This window comes from Erinaceus europaeus, chromosome 8 (assembly GCF_950295315.1).
Source record: "Erinaceus europaeus chromosome 8, mEriEur2.1, whole genome shotgun sequence".
NCBI classification, from domain to species: Eukaryota; Metazoa; Chordata; class Mammalia; order Eulipotyphla; family Erinaceidae; genus Erinaceus; species Erinaceus europaeus.
Genome location: NC_080169.1, coordinates 112676024 through 112695935, shown reverse-complemented (window position 1 = coordinate 112695935; position 19912 = coordinate 112676024). Strand labels below are relative to the sequence as shown.

At 48.8% G+C, this 19912-nt stretch overlaps 1 protein-coding gene across 3 annotated transcripts in view; it reads left to right on the top strand.

Annotated features, from left to right (window-relative positions):
- The window catches only part of DENND2A (DENN domain containing 2A), a 111514-nt gene that overhangs the window by 71774 nt on the left and 19828 nt on the right, over nucleotides 1–19912 (top strand). For all 3 annotated transcript variants that reach the window (XM_060196701.1, XM_060196702.1, XM_060196700.1), the window contains exons 6-13: nucleotides 1057–1150; nucleotides 3643–3693; nucleotides 4558–4742; nucleotides 7987–8096; nucleotides 9599–9668; nucleotides 12535–12612; nucleotides 14085–14225; nucleotides 16874–17022. In XM_060196701.1, coding sequence (XP_060052684.1) covers nucleotides 1057–1150; nucleotides 3643–3693; nucleotides 4558–4742; nucleotides 7987–8096; nucleotides 9599–9668; nucleotides 12535–12612; nucleotides 14085–14225; nucleotides 16874–17022 — 878 coding nt within the window. The remainder of the gene's footprint in view (nucleotides 1–1056; nucleotides 1151–3642; nucleotides 3694–4557; nucleotides 4743–7986; nucleotides 8097–9598; nucleotides 9669–12534; nucleotides 12613–14084; nucleotides 14226–16873; nucleotides 17023–19912) is intronic.

The window sequence follows — 19912 nt, the reverse complement described above, 5'->3', positions numbered from 1 at the left end:
TCTTGGAAGGAGTGGCCAGTGCTGTAGAGCCCAGTGGGAGGAGACCCAAGACTTTTGCTCTCTCTGTGGCTGTGTTCCACTCAGCCTGGGTAACAGCCCCTAAGTCATAAGCTGAGTGACTCAGCTTCCAGGCACAGGGACAGGCTGGCATGACCCAGGAGTCTGGAGGGAAGGGGCCCCTGCAGAGAAGGCACAGGGACCCCTGGGGGCTCAAGGTCCACTGTGATCCCTGCTACCTTGCCACTCAGGGCAGCTCAATATTCTGTGTGTGAGTGTATGTTGTGTATGAGTTGTGTGTGAGAGTGTAAGTGTATGTGACAGTGTGGGTTTTTATATGAGTGTTAATGTGAGGGTGAGTGTGTATGTGTGTGTGTCAGCAAGGGCATATGTATGTGTGTGAGTGCACGTGTCCAAGTGCATGAGTGTGTACTGTGTGAGTGTGTGTGTGAGAGGGTGTATGTGAGTGTGAGGGTGCATGTGAATGTGTGTGTGAGTGTATATGACTGAGTGTTTATGTGAGTGTAAGTGTAGTGTGTGGGTGAGGGTGAAGGTGTATGTGTCTGTGTCCACGAGGGCTTGTGTGTGTGTGTGAGCACACATGTCTAAATGCTTGAGTTGTGTGAGGGTGTGTGTGAATGTGTGTATGTGAGTGTATATGTGAGTGTTAGTGTGTGGGTGAGGATGAGTGTGTGTGTGTGTGTGTGTGTGTGTGTGTGTTGTGTGTGAGGCTAAGTGTGTGTGTGTGTTGGGGTCAAGCCATAGTAACATGGCCTTGTGGGAGGGGAGCAGCCACCGCCCCCAGCTGCTGAGCTGGTCTCCCCATGTCTCCCCAGAAGCCACTGCATGTAGACAGCACAGCCCACCCGATGGTGGCCACCGTCCTCAGTGCCCTTGTAGCACTGGTGCTGCCAGGCAGAGAGAAGCCCGTGGGCTGAGGAGAGCCTCCTCCTCCCGCCCCCTCCCTGGCCGCCCCTCCCCAGGACAGTGGGCAGGAAGGAGGCCTGGCAGCCCTAGAGCTGAGATGCTAACACTGGCCTTTCTCCCCCTGCCTGACAGCTGGTGCTGCGCATCAACGCCATTTACGAGGCCCGAAGGGGCAAGAAACGAGTGAAGAGGTTGTCCCAGTCGGCAGAGAGCAGCTCTGGAAAGGGTAAGCGCCTTCCCTCCCCCCCCCCCCCCCCGAGCCTGAAGACACACACAGCTCACCCTTGCCAGGCGGGCTGCCCAGGTTCATGCCCCAGCACCTCAGGGGAGCACTGTGGCACTGGGTGGGGGGGTGTTCGCCAGATCTGTGGTATCTCTTCCTCTCCCTGTCTCTCAGTCTCTCTATGGATGAAAAGTGACTAGGGGGACGGTGGCACACCCAGTTGAGTGTACACAGTACCATGTGCAAGGACCTGGGTTTGAGCCCCTGCTTCCCACCTGCAAGAGGATGCCTCCCAGGCAGTGAAGCAGGTCAGTAGGTATCTGTCTGTCTCTCTCCCTCTCTGCTTCTTCCTCCCTCTTACTTTCTCCTTGTCCCCTCAAATAAAATAGAAAGAAAAAAGGCCTCCTGCAGTGATGGATTCATAGTGCCAGCACCAAACACCAGCAATAAACTTGGTAGCAATAAAAGAGAGAGAAGGGGGGTCGGGCAGTAGCGCAGCGGGTTAAGGGCACATGGTACAAAGCACAAGGACCAGTGGCATAAGGATCCCGGTTCAAGCCCCGGCTCCCCACCTGCAGGGGAGTCGCTTCACAGGTGGTGGAGCAGGTTTGCAGGTGTCTATCTTTCTCTCCCCCTCTCTGTCTTCCCCTCCTTCTCTCCATTTCTCTCTGTCCTATCCAACAATGAATGACATCAACAACAATAATAACCACAGCAAGGCTACAACAACAAGGGCAACAAAAGGGGAAAAAAATGGCCTCCAGGAACAGTGGATTCATGGTACAGGCACTGAGCCCCAGCAATAACCCTGGAGGCAAAAAAGAGAGAGAGAGAGAGAGAAAGATAGAAGGAGACAGAGAGGAAGAAAGGAAGGGAGGGAGGAAAGGCAAGGAGGAAGGGAATGTGAGGAGCGGTGAAATCCCACACACTTGAAGTCCTGCCTCTGAAAACAGCTTCTCTCTGGAAGCTGCCTGTGGTTTGGCATGGACTTTGAAGGAGGGACCGTGTTGGTGCTCTCGTCCAGACCATTGGGGCCAGGGGATCAGCCTGATCAGCCAGGGGATCAGTGCTACCTGCTGACCTTGACTCTGCATGCAGGAGGGGCTGGTGTCTCTCCCTGCATCATTTGTCACCGACTGGGGCCTTCTGGAGGAGCCCTGGATTATATCTACTCTCTCTGGGATTATCGCTGAGGCTCAGTGTCTACATGCCTCTACCACTCTGGCAGCCTTTTTTTTTCCCTTTTTCTTTCTTTTTGATAGAGGATGAATGATCAGGTGGGGGGTGGACAGAGAGGAGAGATACCTGCAGCATTGCCCCACTGATCATGAAGCTTACTCCCTACAGGTGGGAACCAGGGACTTGAACCCAAGTCCTCACACATGGTAACTTGTGCCCTCTACCAGATGAGCCACCACCCAGGCCCTGGATTAATTTGGAAGTACACTAGCTGGACAAAGACACAGTTTGTCCATTACCTCTAGGTAAATAAAAAGGAAATACTGGGAGCCAGGCGGTGGCACAGTGGGTTAAGCGCACATGGCGCAAAGCGCAAGGACCCATCAAGGGAGTCGCTTCACAAGCGGTGAAGCAGGTCTACAGGTGTCTGTCTTTCTCTCCCCCTCTCTGTCTTCCCCTCCTCTTTCCCATTTGTCTCTGTCCTATCCAGCAACAATGACAGCAATAACAATAATAATAACAACAAAGATGATAAACAAGAGCCACAAAAGGGAAAAGTGAATAAAGTTAAAAAAAAATTTTTTAAAAAAAGAAGTACTCCCTCTGAACAAAATCTTGAACTTATAATTATATAAAAGCATTTCCAGGTAGAACATACCTGGGAAGGATCCAGGTCCAAGCCCCCAGTCACCATGTGGGAGCACCATGCAAAAGGGAAGCTTCATGAGCAGTGGGGCAGGGCTGTGATTTCTCTCCTTTCTCTCTAGTTTTCAACTGCTATCAGAAGAAAAGAAAATAAATTCTACCAGAAACAGTGGAACTGTACAGGCATAAAGCCCCACCAAAGACCTAGCGGAAGGGGGGAAACAAAAGAAGTTGGGGGCCGGGCAGTGGCACATCTGGTTGAGCACACTACACACACTCCTTACACATATAAGGACCTAGGTTTGAGCCCCTGCTCCCCACCTGCAGGGCAAAGCTTCAGAAGCAGTGAAGCAGGCCTGTGGATGACCCTCTTCCTCTCTATCTTTCCTTCCTCTCTCAATTTCTCTTTGCCCTATCTAATTTAAAAAAGGGAAAAATGGCCACCAGTAGTGATAGATTGATTCTGCAGCTACCAAGCCCCATTGATAACCCTAGTAACAATAAAACATTGAGGAAAAAAAAAAGTTTCTTTGGTCCGGGAATGGAACTCAGTAGTAAAACAAATCCTTTGTCGCCCTGGGTTTTATCCCTGGCAACAACCACAAACACAGTTTCCTGCACTAGAATAAGTCACCCTTGAACTTGCTTTTTGTGTTTGCTTATTGGCCTAGTGACAGACGAGAACAGCGAGTCTGACAGCGACACGGAGGAGAAGCTGAAAGGTGAGAGCAGCTGCTGCTGGGCAGAGCACTGGGGGGAGGCGGGGCTGGGGGACAGGAAGTCACCTGAGAGACAGGGCACAAAGTCTGCGGGGGACAGGGGGTGCCCAAGGCCAGTCAGCCAGGTGCTGGCCTGGAGTGGATGCATGCCCAGCTTCCACCACAGAGCTGGTGACCACTGCACGGACCCTATTTCTAGGCCTACCCATTTTGTGCCAGGCGTTTTCACACTTGGGTCAGGCAACAGTGCTGCTGGGACCTGGGGCTTGAGAAGTGCCACAGGCCGTGGGGGGCATCACCACAGGCCTCAGGCCCTCTGCCTCCTCTTGTCAAGTGAAACCATTGGAATGCTCCGCCCCTGTGGTTCAAATTTCTAAGCCAGAGCTGCCTTGAGAAGGGACTGAGCCCTACTCACCCAGTGGCCCTGCCTCATTCACTTCTGTGCCCAGTGCTGCCAGGCCTGGGGGTGAAGCCAGTTCCTCCACACTCAGAAAATAGGGAACAGGAAGGAGACAGGTATTCCTGTCAGCTTAATCAGGTCCCTGCCTGGGGAGTCACATGAGCATTTACAGACTCCCTCTGCTCCCCCACCCCAATACACACACACACACACACACACACACACACACACACACACACACACACTTTGTCACATGCCCACACTGGAAGGGCCTGAGGGGGGATGAGTGCGCATCCTCACCTCCTGTGACGGAGTCCAGATGGCAGGCTCCTGCACTGGCTTAGCCTGGAAAGAAGAGTGTCTTCTTCTGGGGCTTGGGCAAGGCTCCCTAAGAGAGAGTCCTGGAACTCTTTTAAACTCTCAAGCCTCCCTGAGCTCCTCCGTGTTTGGCCTGTCTTCCTCCCCAGCTCACAGCCGGCGCCTGGTCAATGTGAAGTCCCGCCTGAAGCAGGCCCCGAGGTTCCCCCCGCTGGACCGGGAGCTCCTGGAGTACCAGGAGCGGCAGCTCTTTGAGTACTTTGTGGTGGTGTCGCTACACAAGAAGCAGGCCGGGGCCTATGTGCCAGAGCTCACGCAGCAGTTCCCTCTGAAGGTACCCGGAGGCCCCTGCAGATGCTCCTTCTTCCAAGCCTCCTCTCTCTCTCTCTCTCTCTCTCTCTCTTTTTCTCTCTCTCCAAATGAAATAAACAGTGAAAAAGCTGGCCCATGGAGGCCACTCAGTGGTATCACACACATCCCTAGGTCCAACCCCCAGTGCTGCATTTTTTTAAAAGAAAGTCCTCTGGGCTGGGAGATGGCTCACCTCATGGAGCACACCTTGCCGTACATGAGGACCCGGAGAAGAAAAACTAGAGGACAGCTAGTGACTTAACTCAAATCTCTGTACATGGAGCCATGGATATTAATAGCAGCTGTGAGGCCAGAGATGTAATTCAGTGGTAGAGAGTCTATATGGGATGCGCCAATTAAAAAAAAAAAAGATGGTATTGGGGGCCGGGCAGTAGCGCAGCAGATTAAGTGCACATGGAACAAAGCCCAAGGACAGGAGTAAGGATCCTGGTTCGAGCTGCTGGCTCCCCACCTGTAGGGAGGGTCCCTTCACAAGCGGTGAAGCAGATTTGCAGGTGTCTGTCTTTCTCTCCCCCTCTCTGTCTTCCCCTCCTCTCTCCATTTCTCTCTTCCCTGTCCAACAATAATAAATAAAAGCAACAAAAATGGGAAAATGGCTTCCAGGAGCAGTAGATTCGTAATGAAGGCACCAACCTCCAACGATAACCCTGGAGAAAAAAAAAAAAAAAGATGAAATTGAAGCCTGAGAGACAGCACAATGGTTATGCAAAGAACTTTCATATCTGAACCCACGAGGTCCCAGGTTTGATCCCTGGCACCACCATAAGCCAGAGCTGAGCGGTGTTCTGGTTATTCTCTCTCTTTTTAATTTATTTTTTGTGTTTGTTTTTTATTAGCGATTCAACGTTGATTTACAAAATTACATGTCAACAGGGGTATAATTCCACACCATTTACACCGCCAGAGTTCTGAATCATAAGTCCCTCCATTGCAAACCACCACGGTTCTCCCAAGGTTGCAGACATGGGTTAACTATCATCTCTACAACTATCTGTCTACATTTGCACATAACTGTCTCCTTTTTCTTTCCAGTCCTCTCTTCCCCTCCAAGCCACACATAACCCTATTACTATATCCAAATATCTCTCCCCTTTTTGTCCCCTCTCTCTGGGACCTGATGGAGCCCTCTTACCCTCTTCCTCCTATCACTTCTCCCCCTCTGAGAGTATGGATCAAAGTTGTTTTGGGGGTGCAGAAGGTAGGAGTTCTGGCTTCTGTAATTGCTTCTCCATTGGATTTGGGCTTTGGCAGGTCAATACATAACCCCCTGCCTGTCTCTAATCTTTCTCTAGTGGAGTAGAGCCCTGGAGAGGCGAGGTTCCAGGATACATAGGTGAGGTCATTTGCCCAGGAAGTCAGGATAGAATCATGGTAGCATCTGCAACTTGGTGTCTGGAAGGTGGCAGGATATAAAGTAAGACAAAATGGTTAATGAACAGGAACCAAAAAAGTAGGAACAGAGCAGATGAGATTAGGGATCTTAAGGTGGAAGAAAGCTTAGAAGTCCATTTTAGGTATGTTTCTAGAGGCCGACAACTATGATAGTTTTGCTTGAGTTTGATAGCTAGCATGAAGTTGGATAAAAACTGTCTGAGAAAATGGTGTCAGAGTAGAGAAAAGGGCTGAAAAGTTGGGTTAGGGCAGAGAGTAGCTCCCATTCAAGTGAGTCAGTCTCTTGCTGTTATCCAACTTTTGTAGTCCTCTCTTTGTCTGATGATCTAGTCATTCTCTCGGTCTTCCTCTGTCATTAAAATTAATTAAATAAGCGGAGGGAAGATAGTATAATGGTTATGCAAACAGACTCTCATGCCTGAGGCTCCAAAGTCCCAGGGTTCAATCCCCCGCACCACCATAAGCCAGAGCTGAACAGAACAGTGCTCTGGTTAAAATATATATATATATATTAAATAAATTTACTTTTTTTTAAAAAATGATATTGTGTCCTTTGAGACAAAAAAAAATGAATGGAGGTGACGATGCTTAATGAAGTAAAGACATGAAAGGCAACTACCAGCTGGTCTTGCTCATGTGAAATGCAGAGAATCAGAACACATGGACTTGCAAAGAAAGCTGCCACCGACCTGTCTCTGAGATCTTGGGAGAACTATTGGTGGTTATCTTTGTGGCTAAAAGGGGTAGTGGGACACAGAGTTTGGTGGAGGGAGTGATATGGAACGATCCCCGTGTTATAATCCTATAAGTCACTATTAAAATCACTAATTAAAAAAAATTGAAGGGGGAAATAAATGTGTGTATGAGGCCCAGTTTTTTGTTGTTGTTGTCTTTAGTTATTGGATACAGACACTCAGAAGTCGAGAAGAATGGGGTAGATAGAGAGGGAGAGAGACAGAGAGACACTTGTAACCCTGTTTTGCACTTGCAAAGCTTTCCCCCTGCAGGTGGGAACCAGGGACTCAAACCCTGGTCCTTGTGCACTGTAACACGTGCATTCAAGCAGGTGCGCCACCACCTGGCCCCCAGGCTAACTTTTTCAACTAGAAGGTGAGGGGATAAATTTCACAGCACTGAAGCTTCCTCTAGTTGTTTGGGGGCTGGGCTTAGGATTGGGGCGTGCTTGTGTTAAAGTTGAACACACCGCAGGCGGTGGCTCACTAAGTGAGCGCACGTGTCAGCAGATGCAAGGAACCAGTTCCCACCTGCAGAAAGGAAGCTTCACGAAAGTGGAGCAGTGCTGCAGACAGATGTCTCACCTCTCCCTTCCCCCTCTATATTTCTACTGGAAGAAAAGGAGAGAAAAGAAAAGAATCCCACCAGGGGTTCAGTGGAGTCATCTGAGCCCCAGTGATAACCCTGATGGCTAAAACAAATAAATATGGTAACGAATAAAAAGAAAATTAAGTTGAACACAGTCAGGCTTGGGTTCCCTCAGTCCCTTGAATGCTGTCTTCCGACCCTTGTCTCAGATACTAGGGTTTCTGTGTCTTGCCTTGTCGAATTAAATAACTGTATTCCACAATGGCCAGTGTAGAGAACGTTCCAGAATGTTTCTCTGCGACACATTCTTCCCCCTCTTTGCTGTCCTGTGAGGCTGTAGTTGGTGCTGCCCTCAGGAGGAAAGGTCCCAGAAGAGATAGGAGGCACCATCACCACCGAGAAGGTGGGACACACGGTGCCACCCAACACCTGCCTCCTACCCCCCATGCCGGGGTCAGTTCTGGAACTTTCTGTCACCCTTCCCTCCACAGCTAGAAAGGTCTTTCAAGTTCATGAGAGAGGCTGAGGACCAGCTGAAGGCCATCCCCCAGTTCTGCTTCCCCGACGCCAAGGAGTGGACTCCCGTCCAGCAGTTCACCAGGTTCGTGTTACTTCACCCCATCCACACTCCCCAAAGCCCAACAGGCACTAAAGCTGGGGTCATGCCAGTATCTACTCTCACCACTGGGCAGTCGTGACAGGGCCTCTTGGTGAGGGATTCATTCCCACAGTGATCTTGAAACCGCCCTGAAGGCAAGGGTCACCGTGCTGCTTAATGCAAGGCCACGGGGGCAGTAGGGAGATTCTGAGTCTGGGAGAAGTTCGGGAGCCATTGTCCATCCCCACCCTTGTCCAGCACTAGAAACATCACACTAGCCTACGCGGCTGATACTCAGATTATAAGACATTCATATTTCCACTGCCATTTCAATCATCAGGTCTTTCAGCAATTGATCACTCAGAGACTGTCTCCCACATGTGTGAGAGAATTCTTCTCTTCATTATCATGTTTTTTTCTGAGAAAAGAGAACAAGAGATTTACTCTGGCATATATAATGCTGGAGGCTGAACTCAGGACCTCATGATTGAGGATCCAACAATTTATCCACTGTGCTACCTCCTGGGCTGCTCCTTCCTTCCTTCCTTCCTCCCCTTTCTCCCTCCCTCTCTTTCTCTTTTTCTTCTTACCAGGGCACCACTCAACTCTGGCTTATGATGGTTCCAGGGACTGAATGTGGGGCAGCAGGCCTCAGACTTGAAACTATGTTGCATAAACCTCTGTGCTATCTCCCCTGGCTTGACACTCGTTCTCTTGGCTAATCTAGCAGCCTACAGGGACAGTCCAAGCCTTGAGGTGCCTTTGAACAGACAGCACCCAGGAAGGGTACACAAAGCCGGCCCGCTCCTCAGCAGCTCCCTCCTGGAGCCCTACCCCCTCATCAGCGGTCACCACCTCACTCAGGAAGTGACAGAAGTGGCAGCTGGGTTTTGTGCAGTGAGGTGGCTCCTGTAATAGACTTACATGAGCCTTCAAGGTGGAATAAAGTCCTGCCTTTCCTCACAGCACATAATAACACTCCAGAGTTCTCTTAAGTGTAGGGGTTCATTCCCCCACCCCCTTTTCTGTCATCATTGCTTTGAGCTGACTTTTCAGAGAGAGAAAAAGAGAAAGAGAGAGAGAGACCACAGCACCAAAGCTTTCCCCAGTGCGGTGGGGACCAGACTCAAACCTGGATCATGCATGGCAAAGCTGGCCCACTATCCAGGTGAGCTACATTGCCAGCCCCCACCCCCTTTTTGTCAGCCTTTTCCAGAAAGGTCTCCAGGTTCCCTCCCCTCAGTGTCTCCGCTATCTTGTGTCACTTTATAATGCACTTTAATTTTTTTTTTAATTTTATTTTGGATAGGGAAAGAGAAATTGAGAGGGAGGAGGGAGATAGAGGAGAGAGGCGAAAGAGACAGTTAGAACACTGCTTCACCACTCATGAAGCTTCCCCTCTGCAGGTGAGAACCTGGGACTTGAACCCAGGTCCTTGGGAACTATAATGTATGTGCTCAGCCAGGTGCCCTGCTTTGTAATGCCTTTTGTCTTCACCACCACAGTGAAACCTTCTCATTTGTGCTAACTGGGGAAGACGGAAGCAGAAGGTTCGGGTACTGCCGAAGACTGCTGGTGAGTCCGCTCCGCCCTGGTACCCAGGAGCTCGAGCAGAGAGCCATGCCGGCTTCCTGCAGTGCCACTGTGCTCCCGGGAGGCCTGATCCTGGGGGATAGAGGACCCTGACCCATACTCGCAGCTGAAGCCCAGCACAGTCGCACCATCGCTTGGAGAAAGGCAGGATTTAAATTGGAATTACCCGGGAGTCAGACAGTAGCACATCGGGTTAAGTGCACGTGGTGCAAAGCGCAACCATCAGCGTAAGGATCCCAGTTCAAGCCCCCGGCTCACACCTGCAGGGGAGTCGCTTCACAGGCGGTGAAGCAGGTCTGCAGGTGTCTATCTTTCTCCCCCTCTCTGTCTTCCCCACCTCTCCCCATTTCTCTCTGTCCTATCCAACAACGACATCAATAGCTACAACAATAAAAACAACAAGGGCAACGAAAAGGGAATAAATAAATATTAAAGTTTTAAAAACTACAAAAATAAATAAATAAATTGGAATCAACCAAAGGGATAAGGCAAAACCTCTCAGATCTTCCTAGGAGGTGTTTTATAGATCATGTAGTGGGGGAGCTCCAAGAGGAAGGAGGAAAGGGGACCAGCCTCATCTGATCATCACATTTCTTGCTGTTGGCTGCAGACATCAGCAGAGTCTTTACCTACAACTTCCTATTTCTGTCTGAATGGGGGTACTAATAGCACAGGGACTTGGCAGTGTGGGAGAGAGAGAGAGGAGTGATGGAGCAGGTTGATTGAGGAAGTCAAAATCAGGGAGGAAAATTCATGGGCTCACCTGAGTCTTAATGCCTTTGTCTCCTGTGGAAAGAAAATGCCTTTTAAGACATCATTTCCCTCATTGAACAAATTGCCCTTCTCACATTAAGTCGGATGTCTTTTTTTTTTTTAAGTAATGTATATTTTGTATATTTTTCTGGGTTTTTTAATATTTCATTTATTCATTTATTTATTTATTGCCTCCAGGGTTATTGCTGGGGTTCAAATCCACTGCTCCTGGTAATCATTTTTTCCTTTTTTTTTTCTCTTTCTATTTTTTTTTTTTAATTAGGACAGGACAGAGAGAAATTGAAAGATGAGGGAAAGGTAGAGAGGGGGAGAGAAAGATAGACACCTACAGACCTGCTTCACTGCTTGTAAAGTATCCCCTCTGAAGCTGGGGAGCTTGAATCCAGGTCCTTGTGCTTGATAATATGTGCACTTAATCGGATGTGCCACTGCCTGGCCTCATTTATCCATTTATTTTAATGAAATAGATACAGAAAGAAAACTAGAGATGGCGGGGGAGAGACAGACAGACAGACAGAGAAGCTGGCACCAGAGCACTGCTCAGCTCTGGCTTATGGTGGTGCTGGGGAGTGAACCTGGGACTGCAGAGCCTCAGGAGTGAAAGTCTTTTGTAGAACCATTATGTTGTCTCCCCAGCCCTGTATTTTCTAATAAACTGTGCTAAACAGACCCAAACTGCAACCACTGATAGTGGTTTTTAAAGATTGTAGAAGGGAGGTTTTATTATTCAGCTCTTTTAAAAAGATTTATTTATTAGGGAGAGAGAGAGAACCAGAGCACCATTCTAACACATATGATACTAGGGATCAAACTCAGGACCTCATGCTTGAGAGTCCAATGCTTTATCCACTACAACACCTGTCAAGCCAGTTTGTCTTATTGGTGATGTAAATAATCCAAGAGTTCTTCTTCAGAGTAAACCCTTTGAAAGTCAAAAAGGTGTTCAGTGTAGTGACCATGTTGTATTGCCTGGCCAAGACCCATTGTTTTGAAGCCTTTATTAGCAGTGAATCCTTCTCCCTGGGCATGTGTTCAGTTCTAGGAATTGGCTGACAGAAATTTTAAATGTCACAAACATAAGGATCCCGGTTCGAACCCCGGCTTCCCACCTGCAGGGGAGTCGCTTCACAGGCAGTGAAGCAGGTCTGCAGGTGTCTGTCTTTCTCTCCCCTTCTCTGTCTTCCCCTCCCCTTCTCTGTCTTCCCCTCCTCTCTCCATTTCTTTCTGTCCTATCCAACAACGATGACAACAACAATAATAACTACAACAATAAAACAACAAGGGCAACAAAAGGGAATAAATAAAAAAAAAAATTTTTTTTTTATTTTAAATGTCCAGAATAATGCACAGCACATAGTAGATGTTCTGTAAATTTTTGTTGACATCTTCAGTGACTGAAAAGTATGCCTGAAAATTAAGAAAGTTAAGGGAAGGACAGAAATAACTTTTGTTGACCAGAATTCCTTTAAACACTGCTTTTTTTTTTTAGAATATTTGCTTACTTATTTTAATAAAAGAGGTAGCTAGCTAGATAGATAGATGATACACACACACACACACACACACACACACACACACACCAGAGCACTACTCAGCTCTTCCTTATAGTGGTGCTGGAGATTGAACCTGGGATGTCAGAGCCCTTGGCATGATGGTCTTTTGAAGAGCCATTATGCCATCTCCCCAACCCAAGACTGGTTTTCTCTTCAGTTTGAAAAGAGCTTGAAAGTCAGATTCCCAAAAGAACTTTCAAAAAAGATTTCTCACTTGGAATTTTCTGTGTAGTGAGCACAGGGTCTCAAGGTCACTTCTCTGCTTTGTGGTTCACTTAGCGTCAAGGTGCTTGGCCTGATGGCCCCACACAGCACCCCTGTGCACACAGCACCCCTGAGTTGGTCCCTTCAGGAGAACACAAATCTAAGTGACTCCCACCAATACAGAGGGGCTATGGCACTGCTTCCCCCATTGGGCTGCCCAAAGCTAAGGTGGGTGGAACCATCTGCACACAAGAGCCACCGGACAGGGCTTTCTTTCCTTCCCTGAAGTGGTAATGTCTTTGTTTCACTCCACAAAGCCTGGTGGCAAAGGAAAGCGTCTCCCAGAAGTCTACTGCATCGTGAGCCGCCTGGGGTGCTTCAGCCTCTTTTCCAAGGTGAGGACATGAAGCTTGGCCTGGAGGACACAGAAAGTGCTCTCCATCTCTTTCCCTCCCCCCCTTCTCCCTCTCCTTCTGACTTCCTGTGCTCCCTATCCCTGGGATAGTTGGTAAAGGTCAGCACCTGAAAGAGGGAGAAGGAAGAGGATCAAAGGAATCTGTAGCTGTGGGTGGGACAGGCTGAGAATCTTCCCAAAACATTCCCTGTGTTTTGATCTCCTTCCTCTGAGCCTTGTCTCTCCCATCATCACTTTCACTGGGCAGAAAGGTCACTGGGAAGCATGAATGAATCTGTGCTGGTGCAGGTGTGTGTACTGTCTGTGAAACTTTCTTTGGAATAGTGTTCTTAAGTCCATCAAAGTCTTAATATAACTTTATGGTCCTCTCTGGGGGAAAATGAGCCAATATATGAAGCTCCCCTCAGAGTAACAGTGGGGACGGGGCACAGGTTCAAACCTCTGGTTTGTGCACATGAGAAGGCAGAACACTAACCAAGTGAGCTATTTCACCAGCCCCCTTCTTTAAAATATTTACTTATTAAATAAATAAATATTTAAAAATTTAAAAAAATATATTTTTTAAAAAAAGGGAGTCAGGCTGTAGCGCAGCGGGTTAAGCGCAGGTGGCGCAAAGCACAAGGACCAGCATAAGGATCCTGGTTCGAACCCTGGCTACCCATCTGCAGGGGAGTCACTTCACAGGCGGTGAAGCAGGTCTGCAGGTGTCTATCTTTCTCTCCTCCTCTCTGTCTTCCCCTCCTCTCTCCATTTCTCTCTGTCCTATCCAACAACGACAAATACAATAATAACTACAACAATAAAACAACAAGGGCAACAAAAGGGAATAAATAAATAAAATAAATATTTTTTAAAAAATTTAATTATTAAAAATAAAAAAATATTTACTTATTGATTATGAGAGAGGGAGAGACCCCTTAGCACCAAAGCTTCCTCCAGTGCCGTGGTACTCCCATGTGGTGTGCTGGCCGTGCCCGGGGCTAGGCCAGTGGTGTGACAGATGAACCAACTTGCCAGCCGCCAGAGAAATGTCAGTTCCTCATACAAGCCAGCTGTCTGCTCATGGGACGTGGCTCCTTAGAGCTCTGCAAACCACCTTAACTTCTATGTCGTTTTCGTCACCCCCTAGAGCCAGTGTCTACCCCACTGGGGAGTATTGCTCCTTGTGGAGGGTGTATATGAACCCATCTTGTCAGATGACCAACCCCAGAGTCAAGGGAACGGACCTCGCCCCTTTAGTGGGCAAAGCTTAAGGGTCGCAGGGCATAGAGCATGGATGACAGAGGGCAGAAGGGCTGGGGCACAAGAGTGACAGGGCCTGTGAGTCTGATGGGGACAGCACATCCTCCCTAAGACTCCCACATTGGCACGGCCAGCCCCCTCACCTGGAACACGGCAGCAGGCCGGTGCCTCAGCGCCAGCACAGCTGGGCATCTTTTCCCATGCTCACAGATCCTGGATGAGGTGGAGAAGCGAAGGGGCATCTCTCCGGCTCTGGTCCAGCCCCTCATGAGGAGCGTCATGGAGGCCCCCTTCCCCGCCCTGGGCAAAACCATCGTGGTCAAGAACTTCCTACCGGGGTCAGGAACGGAGGTGAGTCCTCCCTGGGAGAGGGAGCATCCAGACAGCCACCTTGTCCCCACCCTGAGTCCAGCCCTCCCAGCCCTGGGGAGCACGTCCTAGAACCCGGCTTCAACAGTACAACTCCCTCCTGTGGGATGTTGGTCACAGGCACACACGGAACAATCTCAGTGGCTCCTCACAGTCACTTGCTTTTGTGGTTTGTGTTCCAACCTGTTGAGTTGTTGGAAAACTCATGACCTATTTTCCTATGCAAAAAATGCATCCTGACCTTTTAAAAATATTTATTTATTCATTTATTTATTTGATAGGGACAGAGAGAAATCTAGAGGAAAGCGGTAAGATAGGGAGAGATACAGAGAGACGCCTGCAACACTGCTTCACTGCTTGCAAAGCTTCCCCACTGCAGGTGGGGGCCAGGGACTTGAACCTGGATTCTTGCACACTGTAACACGAGCACTCAACTAGGTGCACCACTGCCTGGCCCTGTGTCTTGACTTTTCTAACAACCTAATTATTTACGTGTTGGTCTGCCTCCTCTCTGTAGCTGTCGGGTGAAACTGATCACTTTTGGGAAGGAAAGGAACTACCTTTTTATTCCTCTGAGACTTGTGCCACATCCCTTCTCTTGGCTGGGCTGGGGTTTCCTGAAGGAGGTTTTCCCTGTTGTCCCTGTTCCCTTTTGTGCTCAGGACCTTCTGTTGCCATCAGAAAGAAGATTCCACTCCACCCAGAGCTCCCAGCCTCAGAAGCCCTGGGGAAGTCAGCTCCTCTGTGGGGACAAGGGAGAGATGGGGATGGGTCTGGGCTATTCTGGAACAGCCCGACTTCCCCACACAGAGGGGAGCAGCCTCCTCATTGCTAGAGAACCCTGTGTCCTCCTGTGCCAGATGTGGGGGGCCTGGCCATGGAGTGTCCTATGAGAGAGGTTCAGTGTGTGGGCGGCAGCATGTAGAGGGCGCAGTACTGAGTCCCTACCATCTCTGCTCCCCGAGAAGGTGTCTGCTGTTGGAAGGGTTCAGCATGAACCTGGGGAGATAGCCCAGTGGTTTACATAACACACGTGTATGCCTGAGGCTCTGAGGTGCCAGGTTCAGTCTCTAGCACCACCATGAGCCAGAGCTGAGCAGTGTTCAAAAGAGGAGGAGCAGGAGAAGGAGAAGTAGTAGTTGGGGGTAACATCTTGGGAGTAAAAAAGAACCATAAACACTCAAAGGAGTAGCAAGCAGGGTGAAATCAGGGACACTTCAGCAAGTATGAGGTGAGACACTACACACACGATACAGATGCTTGAACAGCATGTCATTCTCAGAGGCTGGAATAGGGTTGGGCTCAGTAGCAACTGCCTTGCAGAGAAGGCATCTTAAAAATGCTGCTTGGTGGGGCCGGGCGGTAGCACACAGGGTTAAGCACACGTAGTTCGAAGTGCACGGACAAATGTAAGGATCCTGATTCGAGCCCCTGGATCCCCACCTGCAGGGGGGTCTATCCACAGGCGGTGAAGTAGGTCATCGGTGTCTATATTTCTCTCCCTCTCTCTATCTCACTCTCCCCTCTCAATTTACTTTGTCCTATCCAACAACAACAGCAGCAACAACAATAACAATGGGGGGGAAATAGCCATCAGGAGCAATGGATTCATAGTGCAGGCACCGAGCCCCATTGATAACCCTGGAGGCGCAAAAAAAGAAAAATGTTGCTTGGGGAGCTTGGGACTGGGGAAATAGCACAATGGTAGTGCACAGAATCTGCATGTCAAAGGCACTGGGGTTCAATCCCTAGTACTACCGATAGCCAGAGCTGCAGAAGGGACACTTCACAAATAGTGAAGCAGGTCTGCAGGTGTGTCTGTCTTTCTCTCTTATCTCCCCTTTCCCTCTGCCCTATCAAATAAAATAGAAAGGAAAAAAAAATGGCCAACACTGAGAACAGTGGACTTGTAGTGTAGGTACTGAGCCCCAGCAATAACCCTGTTGGCAGTAAAAAAAAAGAAGAGGAGGAAGAAAGAGAGAGAGAAAGAAAGAAAGAAAGAAAGAAAGAAGAAAAAAAGAAAGAAAGAAAGAGTGGTCCGGAGGTGGCACAGTGGATAAAGCATTGGACTCTCAAGCATGAGGTCCTGAGTTCAATCCCCGGCAGCACATGTACCAGAGTGACATCTGGTTCTTTCTCTCTCCTCCTATCTTTCTCATAAATAAATAAATAAAAATTTTTTTTTTAAAGAAAGAAAGACTGACTACTGGCAAGTACCAGATGTGTACATTCTGGGACACTAAGGGGCAAGACTGTTTGCTCTCTCTTAGACCTCCTTTGGAGAGTCTAGCTAGGTCTTTGCCAGGGAGAGTGTTTGGCCATTGCCTCTGTCTCTCTGTCCCCGTGTGTGTGTGTGTGTGTGTGTGTGTGTGTGTATTTACCTTCCCCTCCCTCCTTATCTCTCTCCACCTCCATCCCAGTTGAATCTGACATCTGAGGTACATACTTTTGAGCCAAACTTCCTTCCCCACCTCCCAGGATCTTTCTGTATTCCATCTCTCTGCCTATCTTTCATTCCTCCATCTTGGGGAGCCGCTCAAGAGGAGCTCAGAGCCAGGTCACACCACGTGTGAGCGAGAGGCCCAGCTGGGTGGGCCACTGCCCGCTCACAGCCAGCCTGTCTCCGGCAGGTGATCGAGCTGTGCCGCCCCCTGGACTCCCGGCTGGAGCATGTGGACTTCGAGTCTCTCTTCGCCTCCCTCAGCGTCCGCCACCTGCTGTGTGTCTTCGCCTCCCTGCTGCTGGAAAGGAGGGTCATCTTCATTGCAGACAAGCTCAGGTACCACTTAACTCCTCCTGCTACAGTGTCTGAAGGGCCAGGGAGATAGATACAGAGTGACTTGTGTGCCAGAGGTCTCAGGTTCAACCCCCCAGAACTGAGCATTGTTCTGGTCAAAGTAAAACTAAGTTCTGTGTTTGCACAATGGGCCTGGTGCTGTCTCAATCAATATAAATGATAGTCAGAGAGGTAGGTTCTCCAGGATTATCTTTGGGTGAACAGTGATGGTAGAATTTAAATTCTACCGGGTGGTGGTGCACCCTGCTGAGCATACTGCACTAAGGACCTGGGTTCGAACCCCCCTTCTCCCTACCTGCAGAGGGAAAGCATTACAAGAGGTGAAGCAGAGCTGCAAGTTTCTTTCTTTCTGTGTGTCTCCTCTTCCCCTCTCAATGTCTCCCAGTCTTATTAAATAGAATAAAATAAAAAGGAAAAATGGTGGTCCGGGAGGTGGCGCAGTGGAAAAAGCATTGGACTCTCAAGCATGAGTTCCTGAGTTCAATCCCCAGCAGAACATGTACCAGGGTGATGCCTGGTTCTTTCTCTCTCTCCTCCTGTGTTTCTCATTAATAAATAAATAAAATATTTATTTAAAAAAGGAAAAATGGCCACCAGGAATGGTGGATTTATAGTGTCATCACCTAGTCCCAGCAATAACCCTGGTGGCAATTTAAAAAAAGAAGAAGAATTTAAACTCAAGAGTGTCCTGACACTGATTCTTCCTGGCTGCAACTTTTCTTTCTCCTCAGGCCATTTTATTGGGGGAGATAATGGTTGACAGGACAGTTGCTGACACACAGGTTCAGTCTCTCATCTCCCAGGGACAGGTGTCAGCACAACAATCCCACCATCCACCCACATCTCCCTTCAGCATCATGCAATGAATACCTGACACCCACCCCTAGACACACGACACACAACACACACACACACACACACACACACACACACACACACACACTCACACACACTTCCCTAGTCCAGAGTCTTTTGCTTTGCTGAAATATACCCCACACAGCCCAGGCTTCACCCTGTGTTTTTCTTCTCTTTCTTCTTCTTTTCTTTATAAATTTATTTATTTATATATTCATTCCTCTTTGTTGCCCTTGTTGTTTTATTGTTGTAGTTATTGTTGCTGTTATTGTCGTCATTGTTGGATAGGACAGAGAGAAATGGAGAGAGGAGGGGAAGACAGAGAGGGAGAGAGAAAGATAGACACCTGCAGACCTGTTTCACCGCTTTTGAAGCGACTCCCCTGCAGGTGGGAAGCCAGGGGCTCGAACCGCGATCCTTCCGCCGGTCCTTGCGCTCTGCACCAGCTGCACTTGACCCGCTGTACTACCGCCTGACTCCCGTCTTTCTTCTTAAGTCCCACTTGTAATTGAGATCATCTGATCTTCATCCTCCTTCTGGCTTATCTCACTTAGCAAGATTCCTTCATGTTCCATTCAGGATCTGGGAAAGGAAAGGATATGATCCTTCCTCAGAGCTGAGTAGTGTTCCATTGTGTACATAGGCCACATATGGCCTTAGCCACTCATATGGCCGTGGGCATCTGAGTTGTTTCTACATTTAGGCTATTACAACCCGTGATGCTATGAGCATAGGTATGCAGAGATCTCTCTGGATGGGTGTCTGTGTTTTTTGGATAGATCCAAAGTGAGGAGAGGGACTGCCAGCTCCATTTCTAGTGCTCTGAGGAGCCTCCAGGCTGTTTTCCCTGTGGGCAAGCACTATACCTGCTAAGGAAACTGGGAGGACAGGTGGCTCAGTGGGTGGAGTACAGGGTGTGTGTGGGTGTGTGTGTGTGTGTTCCCAGGTTCGGGCCCTGGCATCATATGTGCCAGAGCCATGCTGTGGTTCCCTGTTCTCTCTCACTCTCTTGCTAATAAATCTTCTATAGAAGAGAGAGAGACACAAAGAACTTTCTTTCCAGCTGATTTCAGTGTGGAGGAACCTGTGACAGACATGAGCAGAATGCTCACCATGTTGCTTACTTGGACTGTCACAACAGTGGTGGTGTCTGCACTACTGGGGAGACCAGATCCAGGCCCAAGGAGGCATCAGTAGGGCAGGGAGGCTGAGCAGAGAGGAAGGCCACTTGGGGCAAAGAGGTAGCAGTAGCTGCAGGCTCTTCCTTAAGAGCACAGACTTGAGGCTGGGGGTGGGGGCTAGTCGATGGTGGAGCAGGGCTGTAGGGTCTCTCCTCTCTGAGCACCATGGACAGCACCCAGGGAGCTCCGTGGGGGGTGGAGCAGGGCTGTGGGGTTTCTCCTCTCAGCACCATGGACAGCACAGAAAGCCCAGGTGAAGGGCTGTATTCCTGTTGACAGCTACCTAAGGAAGTCTTTCCGTGTTTGAAGATTTCTTTATTTTTTACGAGAATGAGAGGAAGACCATAGCACTCTGTTCAGCCCAGGCTCTTGCATAATGGGACTGGTTTTATTAATATGGCTACTTTGGTGGAGAGAACCATAGCCAGATGCCAGGTCCCTGAGATCAGTTGTGTCTCATCTCAGGGTTGAGAGAGATTAACTTCAGACATCAAGCCGATGATCTGAAGAGTTCTGGAGAGATGCACACAAGACATCCTGAGACTAGACAGTGTCAAGTGACCAACCCCAGCCAGAACCCCGACAGAGTATTCATTGATAGAATCATGCATAACATCAGGAAGTTATAAAGAAGATTAAAGATGTATTTTAATTGAACATACATCAAGGAAGTAATTGCCAAGATACAAATAACCGGTAATTATACATCATATAGGAAGAAGAAAATAAATTTCTCATAGGAAAACATCAGAGTGTAGGTAGGGGTGTTTAAAACTTAACTACAGGGGGGTCTGGGCAGTAGTGCAGTGGGTTAAGCGTACATGGTATAGTGCAAG